A 10,605-nucleotide genomic window follows, 5' to 3' on the forward strand; every position below is an offset into this window, starting at 1 on the left:
GGCTTTGACTTGCTGCTTCACAACACGGGCTTGTGTTGCCCGCTGGAGGCAATGTGAGGGAAGGCACGCAGAGAAAAGTGGAGAGAGAAATGAAATGATCCGTATTTAAGCTTTTCTTTCCTCGCTTGCTGGGAATTGGATGCAGCCACCTTCAATAAGAGAGCCAGGGTGGACGGATTGACAGGGCGATAGGTGCTGGTCTCTACTTTTACCCGCTCCAACAGTGGCACTGAGTAAATTACTCTCAGTAAAAGCGCAGAGCAACATCGTGATAATTATGAGATAAAATCTCAGTGGTAAAGCTGATGATTATCCAGAGAGAGAGAGCGAGAGAGAGGAAGAGAGGCAGAGAGGGAGGGTTGCCATCCACAGGTCTGGTAGTCTCATCCACCACGCACTGCGCGCTCCCTCCCTCTCATTTATTTATATCTTTAGGCTTGACGCGCGCCCCCGCTGCGGATGCCAGTGCGCTCTCTGCTCTCTCCTCTCTCTCGACAGCATCCACAAGTCAAGCTGCAGCCGTCCCCATCACCCCCCTCACTCTCTCACTGCCAGATCTCTATTCTCCCTGTCTCTCATCTCTTACCCACCCACCCTCCCTCCCACCACCTCCACAAGCTCCGTCCCTCACTCCTCTGACGCACGTCAGGGGAACGGACCTGTGAAATGAAAAGAAAAGAGGGAGGGAAAAAAAGCACATACTGCTGTTATCGATGGGCCGGACACAGATACAGTGCTGAAGCGGAGCAGAAGGCGCCTTAGCCCGGTTACACAGGAGAGAGCGAGCCCGGGGAGGACCGCAGGGTGGACTTGCGCAAGAGAAAAGCTTGGAATTTAAACCCACAGCCTAAAAAGCAGAGGGGAAAAAGTCACCGGGGAGTGGGAGAGATTGCATTCCTATCACGTCTTCCTCTCCTTTGCCTCAGATACTGAGAGAGGAGAACGAGGGAGAGGGTGGGTAGAGGATAGATCCTACAAGATCTCAACTTGTGGTCGTTTTTGCCCTGATGCTTTCCAACAGTAGTGCCAAACTAAGGTGAGTCTTCACAGGATGTTGTCTGTGTGCCATCTGTGATGTCAAAGTGTGCATTTATTGGAAGTCTGCAGAACGGAGGACTTTAAATGGTCAAAGGAGAACAGGATAAAGCGGTTCAGTTGCTTCCTGAGACTATTTCATTTCCATATACACTTTTTTTTTTTCCTGCCAATGTCACGACAACAGGCAGCTGCATTGTGCTTGGCATGTATCTCAGTGATGAGCACACGGCTTTCCTTATTGGCATCCGTGTACACGGACTGCAAGGTCCTAATCAAAGGGAAGTTTTTTATTTTTTTTTATTTTTGTGGATAAAACTAAATTGTATTGGAAATGACACTTTGATCAAACTTAGTTGGATAGAAAATCCAGGTTTAAATGCTTAATAAGTTGCACCTTGAGCAGGAATTTAAAGTCATTCACATGCAGATCTCTCTCTCTCTTTCCCCCCCGACCATTTCCCCTCTGCCGTCCCTCCCGTTCGCCTCCAACGGCTCACTCACCCCCATCTCTTTCTCTCTCTCTCCACTTCGCAGCCCGACATCAGACGGTGATCGGGACGCACCAGGACATTACAGGACAAGCTGGGGAAGGACATGTGAAGTTGGGATCCCACTAAACTAAGTATGTATGCTTTTACCTTTTCAAAACTCCTCAAGGGAAAATAGGACTTGCCGTTTTTGAAATTACTGATTTCTCCCCACTCCTTTTTGAAATTACATATGGCTCTTTTGTTCCCATCGTGGGATCATAGTCGGTGTGTGGTTATTACACCCACAGCAGAAGACAAAAATGAAGAGTTTATGATAAAGGAATATTTTTTGGAGCTTTTGATTTTTTTCCCCTAATTGGAGGTTTGTTTTTTTTTGGTACAGTCCCATTGTTTTTTTTATTCTTTTGGAGAGCAGTGTTTTTTTTTTTTTTTTTTTTTTTTTTTACCCTTTTCTCTTCATTATCTTTTTTAAATTCAGCACCATGGACAGTGATTCAGCCCCAGCCAATGCGCGCCCTTGTGTTTGTGCGAGTGAGAGATTCTTTGTGAATAGCTACAGTGGATACGGTCTATCAAACGTGCTGGGGGAGACCTATCTCCTTGAATCAAAGAAATGCAAAGTCATGCTGTAATTCATCTCATTATTTTTGAATACACTTTTTGATACAGCTCCTCTATTTTGGTCACAAACAAAAACTGCAGCTTCAATCATCCGCTTTACTTGCACCTCAGCTTCTCCATTTCTCAAATGGTATCCCCGAGTGAATAAGTCAGAGGTGGTTTTGATGAATCAAATAATATAGCCAGATGGTAGTTTAAGTCAAAATGAACATAAACAACAACTTGTCTTTGCAGAGGGTGTACACAATGAAAAAACACTGGGAGCAGATAATCTGGACTTCGTGTGCTTTGCTAATCATGCTTAGAAGCATTAACTCTTTGCTCATTAATAATTTATATTACAAATCTTCCGCCTCATTTCTGTGATAAATTAAGGCCATGCTCTACTCAAGATTTGCTGTATTTACATGCCTTGCATTGCAGTTTTATAATAGAGAAAACTAATCGCATTAAGTGTTATTGATGGTGGATGATATGCTAGTTCATTACAAAACACAAAATTCACTCCATTATTACATTTCCCCCCACTGTCTTTCACCTGCATGGGAACTTTGGTGCATCATTCAAATTTTCAGAAATGTTTTCAAATGTATGCGATGAAACACTTAGGTTTCCACTTTCTCCCACCAACCTCATCCGCCTCCGCTTACATTTCTTTATTCATGACGATATGAATCTATTGGTTGATTTATTACAACCTCCCCAGCATATCTACACTATAATAAATGGTGTCGCGCTCTGTTAACTGTATGAGGGCGGCGATTTGTTTGTTGTGCAAGATATCACATTTTACTTCCAGGAGGGCTTGGTTTACATTATGTTTGACATACACAGAAAAAACTGCAGAATCCAAAGTAGTCTCCGACGCTGCTCTATTATTCATTAGTATTCATTTCAAAGCTGTCGGCCATTCTAGTGAAACTAATGCTTCCTTTCTCTTCTCTCTGTCCAACTCATTATACTCAAACTTTACTCTGTGTTGGAGTTAGTGTACCTGTGAGTAATCGCATTTTCACTATCACCCCTCTTTCCCACCTGCTCAACATTCTTTTTTCTTTCTCCCACTCTGTTCTGTTACAGTGTTGTGAAGTGGCTCCATTAGGAGCCAAGAATTCATCCCAGTGGTGTCAGCAAGGATGCTGTGGGTTACCTTGCTGAGCACAATAGCCTTAGGATGGACCACCCCAATTCCTCTACTGGAGGACTCGGAGGAGATCGACGAGCCCTGCTTTGAGCCCTGTTACTGTGAGGTTAAAGAGGGCATCTTTCACATCCACTGTGACAGCAAAGGATTTACAAATGTGAGCCAGATTGCTCAGATATGGAACCGACCCTTCAAGCTCAACCTCCAGAGAAACTCCATGCGGAAGCTTTATTTTAACAGCTTCCTCCATCTTAACAATGCTATTTCCATCAATCTGGGTAATAATGCTTTGCAAGACATCCATGCTGGAGCATTTAATGGCTTAGGAATACTCAAACGACTGTTCCTACATGAAAACAAACTGGAAGTTTTCCGTAATGACACTTTCCTGGGCCTGGAGAGTTTAGAGTATCTCCAGGCAGACTACAATGTTATCAAACGGATTGAAAGTGGTGCATTTAGGCATCTTCACAAACTTCGAGTGCTCATTTTGAATGACAATCTTATTCCAGTGCTCCCAAATTATCTTTTTCGGTCTGTGTCCCTCACACATTTGGACTTGAGGGGAAATAGACTAAAGACTTTGCCATATAAGGGCACACTGGAGTATGTGGGGCGGAGTTTAATGGAAATCCAGCTGGAGGAAAACCCATGGAACTGTGTGTGTGAGATTGTGCAGTTAAAAACATGGCTGGAGAGAATCCCTTACACAGCCTTGGTGGGCGAGATCACATGTGAGTACCCGTTCCACTTACATGGGAAAGACTTACGGGAAATCAAACGAGGTGAGCTCTGTCCTCTGCTCTCTGATGCAGAGATCGAGGCCAAACTGGGAATCCCCAGGGTTCATTTCAGCAATGAGAACACGTGGCCTACTAAACCTTCCTCCATGCTCTCGTCTTTTCATAATACAGCCTCTTCTGTGGAATACAAGGAAAAACCCATCAAGCCTACGAAGAGACCTCGGCCCACAAGAATCCCCCCAACCCCGCGTAGCATCTATCCAGGTATTAACCAGCCACCCATTGCTGGTTATCCAGACAAGACCTCCCATTCCAATAATTTGTCCTGCTAGATGTATTTGCAATCTTCACATTAACGACCTGGGGCTAACAGTAAACTGTAAAGAAAAAAGCTTTCACAACATATCTGAGCTTCTGCCACGTCCTCTAAATGCCAAGAAATTATATCTTAGTGGAAATCTAATACAAAAAATTTATCGTTCTGATTTCTGGAACTTTTCAAGTTTGGATTTATTGCATTTGGGCAACAATCGGATATCATATGTCCAGGAAGGTGCGTTTATCAACCTACCCAACTTAAAAAGTCTTTATCTAAATGGGAATGACATTGAAAGACTAACACCAGGCATGTTCCGGGGGCTTCAAATGTTAAGTTACCTTTACTTTGAGTATAATGTAATTCGTGAAATACAACCCAACTCATTTGCCCTAATGCCAAACCTCCAACTAGTTTTTCTTAATGACAACTTGCTACGCTTTCTCCCAAATGATGCATTTGCTGGTACCAATCTTGCACGCCTCAACCTCCGCAATAATTATTTCCTTTCCCTGCCTGTCCGTGGTGTACTGGAGCATCTGAGCTCCATAGTTCAGATCGATCTCCATCAGAACCCATGGAACTGCACTTGTGACATTGTCCCTCTCAAGCAGTGGCTGGAAAAGCTCTCCTCTGTTATTGTAGTTGGAGATGTGATTTGCAAAACTCCTGAATTTGCTTTTGGAAAAGACTTGCGTTCTCTTGAACCTGAAGTCATCTGTCCAGAGCTTAAAAGTTCTTCAGGCTCTAATCCGGTGTTGCCTGGGAGGGAGGACCTCAACACTGAGGGCTCCAAATTGAGCGAGGCAGGTGGGAGAGGGGCTGTCCCACTGTCCGTCCTCATCCTCAGCCTGCTTATCCTCTTTATATCTGCTGTGTTCTTGGCTGCTGGGTTTTTTGCCTTTGTTTTGCGTAGAAGAAAGAATCTGCCTTTCAGAAAACGTTCAGAGGTTGATTTGACAGGGATCCAAATGCAATGCAGGATCTTTGAGGACCCGCCAAGACAAAGCAGCACCGGAAACACAGACACACCAGAGAAGCCAACTCCCAGTTTGCACCAACACACTCACACAAGTCACATACAAACTCATGGACACGTTTACGATTACATCCCCCATCCTGTCACCCAAATGTGTAATAACCCTATCTATAAGCCCAGAGAGGGGGATATAGCAGAGGAGGAGTTTTTAGAGAAGGACAATGCCAGCTGCAGCAACACCCACTATAGAACCTTATTAGAAAAAGAGAGGGAGTGGACTTTGGCTGTGTCTAACTCTCAGCTCAACACCATTGTGACTGTCAACCACGGCACCTCTGATATGACAGGATTCCATGAGAATGGAGGGCTCTGCCCAACAGTCATTGACAGTCAAAGACCCACCCCAACAGTGGGCTTTGTAGACTGTTTGTATGGGACAGTACCTAAACTAAAGGACATGCATGTGGCGCATGCGCACCCACCAGGCATGCAGTACCCAGACTTGCAGCAGGATGCACGACTGAAAGAGACATTGTTTTTCACTGCGGGGAAAGGCTGTTATCCTGACTCGTCCCAAAGCGATTACCTCGAATTAAGGGCCAAACTACAGACCAAGCCGGATTACCTCGAAGTCTTGGAGAAATCTTACCGGTTTTAACACCTCCATCTATTTGACTGAAGAAAAAAGATTAAAATACAAAGTTAATATTTTAATTTATCACCCTCAAATCTAAGTGTCCAATGAATATGCAAAGAATACCTTGAAAATCAGCATGTTATAAAAAGTGTTACAGTCACAATGTCCCCCTATCAAATCTCTTTAGAGGAGAGGCCCTTCTCAGATGTTTCAATAAAGTGCCTTTTTCAGAGTAGCCAGCAATGTCAACAGCAGTTATTTTTATAATATATAAATACAGTATCTCTATATGCCCAAGAGAAAGCAAAAGAGGAACACAATGGGCACCGGGGAATAAAACTCACAAACCATCCAACATCTCTCACAAAATTCCATTTTATGGAGTTCCATGAAGACAGACGGGAGCTGGACGTCTCCCTGACTTTTTTTTTTCTTCTTTGAGTCTCTTTTACCTTTGACTAGGATGTACAAACCCTTGGAGGCCGTGCACATTATGTTTCTAGGATGCAATCGAAAGAGAGAGAAAAACATATTAAAATGAACTGCAGTTTGCTGCATGCACTCGCTTCAGTGCAGGAAGTGAGAGGATTTATTCAGAACTTTCATATCACAAAATGAACAGAAGTACTGCAACACATTTACGGTATAGTGTTCTATTTAATTTTTATATCTTATTAATATGGTCATTAATGTTAATGAGATCTTCTGTCAATGTCAGGGTGCGTCTCGTAAAAAAAAAAAGGATGCCCTGAAAGATGGATGGTAAAACATTTGTGAATAATACGATCCAATCATGTCAAAGGTTTTCTGGATATTTTCCACAGGCTTTGTTAAGACCCTCACTCCCTCCATTGCTTCTGGATTCCTCATCACCACCCACTAATGGCTTTGTAGGAGGCACTTTTAATGTTTTCTCTCTCACAAAGATTTAAAGAAAATGTGCATATATTTATTCTGTAATTTCAGTGAAGAATTTAACTGTAAAGGTAATGTTAAATCAATGTATAGTGATTATGCGTCTGGTATAGCCTTCTTAATAAAATCCAACTCTTCAATCAAACGATGAAAGAGTTGATGCCACGATATCCTGTGTGTGGAGCGCTACTGACAGGTTGTGCAATGGGTGTCAGATATTAGAAAGCTTGACTGAGGCTCTGATCAGAAACCTCAAAGCTACTAAAGATGTAATGTAGTTAAGTGCAATAACATTGAAACTCTATCTCATTTTTTCATTATGAAATCAGTTATTGATGTTTTGAACATTTTACATGGTGCATTCCAGTTAGAGCATTCCTCTTTCCTCAATGTAGGAAAATGTTACCACTTTTTCTTCTTGCTCGGGAATTGCTCAACACTTTACCACAACTGAGATGTCTTAAATATATATATATATATATATATATATATATATATATATATATATATATATATATATATATATATATATATATATATTTACATATTTACATCATATATCTACATTACCTAAATTTCTTCTCAATGATAGAGCTTGTTTTTGGGTTAAACAAATAGCATTACCAGGACAAGTCAAGCGACTGCTGGATTTTCAAAATAAGGATTGCCATGAGTTGTGAAACCAAAAGCTTTGGTCGTACGGCGACTGATATCTTAAATAATTATTAGTCACATGGGTGAGTGCAAAGGGAAAGAGGGTTTTAAAAACATTTTCATTTACAAACAGGATTTCAGGTACTTGCACCAAAGTAGCAGTGTGGAATCAGTCCACTGGAGGGCAATAAAATGGCACATTAATTTGATTTGATACTATTTTGCAGAACATATTCTCTATATGGTCACGACTTGTTTTTTACTAGGATAATTTGTTTCAAATTAATTACACAAATTGTCAGTTGTTTTGTTTTTTCACTATATATTCAATGTGATCTCAGTTACTGAGACACCTTCAATTCAAAATGCCACACATCCAACTCCTTGTCTAAATCTTATTAGAGACCAAAACCAGACGAAAGCAACTGAAGTACATATGGGTAATTGTGCTCATCGTCTGCATCAAAGGAACACAATTTTATCTTTTTTTTTTTCTTTTTTTTTTTTTATAGAGTGAAGAATATGTTATTTTGAAAATGACAACAAAGAAGTATTGATGTTTATAAATTGGGGAATATGTGGGGAAGTAGGGTGAGACACTGAATTATTCCAAAGGGGCTTATTATGCAAGCTTCTTTTGAAGATTGAAAGGAGTGATTTAGTTACACTTTGGAGTTGCAGTTTCTGAAGTGAAAGAAATGTAACAAGCTACATACTTTTCTTTTAAAAGAAACATACTTTGAAAGTCAATAAGTCAGTGATCATTCGTCTTTCAGCTTGTACAACACAGAGCTTTTTTTTTTTTTTTTTTTATTCTAAAGAGAAAAAAAAATATGTTGCTTTTGGTTTTAGGTAAGTTTGTGCTCAACATAGTGAAAACACCTTTGACAAAAAAACAGTTGCAACACAGTAAGGATGTTTACTTTGTTCGTCGAAAAGGTTTTGCAATGTTCCTGTTCTGCTCCTTTGGTTCGTGGTTGTTCTACCAGCTTTGTTTTCTTACCACTTATGATATATTGCAGATACAGGAGGTGCATGCAAGCTTACAGAGACACATTAAACCTACTTTTCCCTGACCATCAAGTTTGGGTATATGGTCAGCAATTTTATAGAGCACTTAGTTTAATTAAAAACATAATGCTTCACTCTGTTAACCCTTACGCTCGCTTGCACATCCTCCCATGTTGAAGAAAATTATATAAAAAAACATTTGGTATATTTGATTTTTTTTATTTTTCTGCTTTAGCCCTTCTTCCTTTTTACCCTGTATCCTCCAGTTCTATCACACACAAACCATTTCATCCCATAAATTATTGGCAGGCTTTTTTGGCATGATTGCACAATGAGTGATTTTACCCCAATAAATGATCTTTATCCTGTTCTTACATCTCCAAGTGATTTCATGAAATGTTTTCCCAAAACATGAGTACAAATAAGAGTGACAGTTGACAAAATGTCTCAATTTCGTGTGAAATGTAAACAAGGTCTGCTCTTTGGAGTCATCATTCAACCTGTGCTATTACATTTGACAGACCAAGTAACCTTTTCTTCAACATCTCCAGAGTCTTCTGCATTTGGAATGTTTCATACCAACGCATATGTTTTAATATTCCTTTTTCTCTGCTTTTCTGTGTGCCTTGAGATTTTTTTTATTTTTTTTAACTCAAATCTTTGTTTTTAGAATAATTATGTTTCTGCTGCAATTCGATCAGATACATTTGTTGTTGTTATATCGTACTGCAGTTTTTTTTTTGTTTTTTTTAGCACTCGTCATTGACCTTTTTTTGCATACATTTTGTCCTTTTAAAGAAATAGAATGGTTTGTTATACCTCAGAATGTGCGATAAACAAAAACTAAGGTGTTTTTGTCAGTGTCCTTTCAACTGCATCAGTCAATTTGAAGTTTTACTGCTCTAACATTTAATGTAATCATGTGTTTTTTTTTTTCTGTTGTTCTTTTTACATAACCAGCATTATTATTCATTGTTTTCAAATTACATCCTTAGCATACAAATGGTGGAATTAATATGCAAAAGTTGTGTAATCCTTGTTTTTTTTGTTGTTGTTGTCATTGCTATTTACATATTTATTCAGTGCCAAACTACTGCTTACAAATCAATTGTATTACATTTTAATTAGAAATTTATCAATGCATGTTTCATTAAAATCAACCTCGATCTAAAGCGGATTTTAATGCAGACGGTGGACAAAAGGCCAGATTAAATAAACCTATAGGTTTGATGTGGCACCTTCCTTTTGCCCAGAAAGGTGTTATACTTTTTTGAAGTAAAGTCAAGAAATGTAAAGTCTAGACTAAAATTCAATTATTTAATCTTCACTGATGTTTAGTTGGAAGCAAACTGTCTGTGGCACTATTTTAACTGGTCAAACCTTTTGGGAGGCAGTCTGAAGCTACAGTAGATTTTGGAAAAACATTTCCCTTAATAGTGATATTGTACGAATTATAAATAGAAGTTAAATGTAAAAACTATGTATATTATTTGTAATAAATCAAAAATGCTCCAAAACTGATTTTCCTGTGAGCTATAGTTCTACAGAAGTATTTGCATTGCACTACTGAATTATTATAACCACACAAGCAGGGAACCCTCATTCTGTGTCACTTATAATTTAGGGATGACATTGGCGTTTCAAATTAACTAATTTTAGAGATAGCAGATACCGTAAGCTCATTACAAAATGCTTCCATTGGCTCCCACTGCAGTCATTTGCTCAGAATAGATTATAAGTGGGAATTCTACTGTCAAGTGGAGTGGATTATCTAAATATGAATGTGTGGATTGGAGAACAACTTTAGTAAGATCCCATGGGATGCAATTTGGAATGTCTTTTTTACTGATATTATTTTCTTCTGGCTTGGATGGAAGGTTGGATGGATGGATGGACGGATGGATGGATGGACGGACGGATGCATCAAAGAAAAGCTAAAAAGCATTGATATTTACCAAGGATTTTTTGGAGGCACTTTCCCTATGAGACCATAGCAGTCTAATTAACCAAAGAAAATGTTGTGTGCACAAATTTAGCATCTTAGAAAATAGCTACA

The 10,605-nt window shown here is 39.7% G+C and overlaps 1 protein-coding gene across 1 annotated transcript; it reads left to right on the plus strand.

The window, feature by feature from the left end:
• Positions 1-623: 623 nt before the first annotated feature.
• On the plus strand, positions 624-7,308 carry slitrk3a (SLIT and NTRK-like family, member 3a). Its single transcript, XM_028465396.1, is given in 4 exon segments — positions 624-1,036; positions 1,573-1,660; positions 3,231-4,330; positions 4,332-7,308. Coding segments are annotated over 2 exon segments (2,703 nt in total). The 5' UTR covers positions 624-1,036; positions 1,573-1,660; positions 3,231-3,286; the 3' UTR covers positions 5,991-7,308.
• Positions 7,309-10,605: the final 3,297 nt, after the last annotated feature.

Source organism: Gouania willdenowi, chromosome 13 (assembly GCF_900634775.1).
Source record: "Gouania willdenowi chromosome 13, fGouWil2.1, whole genome shotgun sequence".
In the NCBI taxonomy this organism is placed as follows: domain Eukaryota; kingdom Metazoa; phylum Chordata; class Actinopteri; order Blenniiformes; family Gobiesocidae; genus Gouania; species Gouania willdenowi.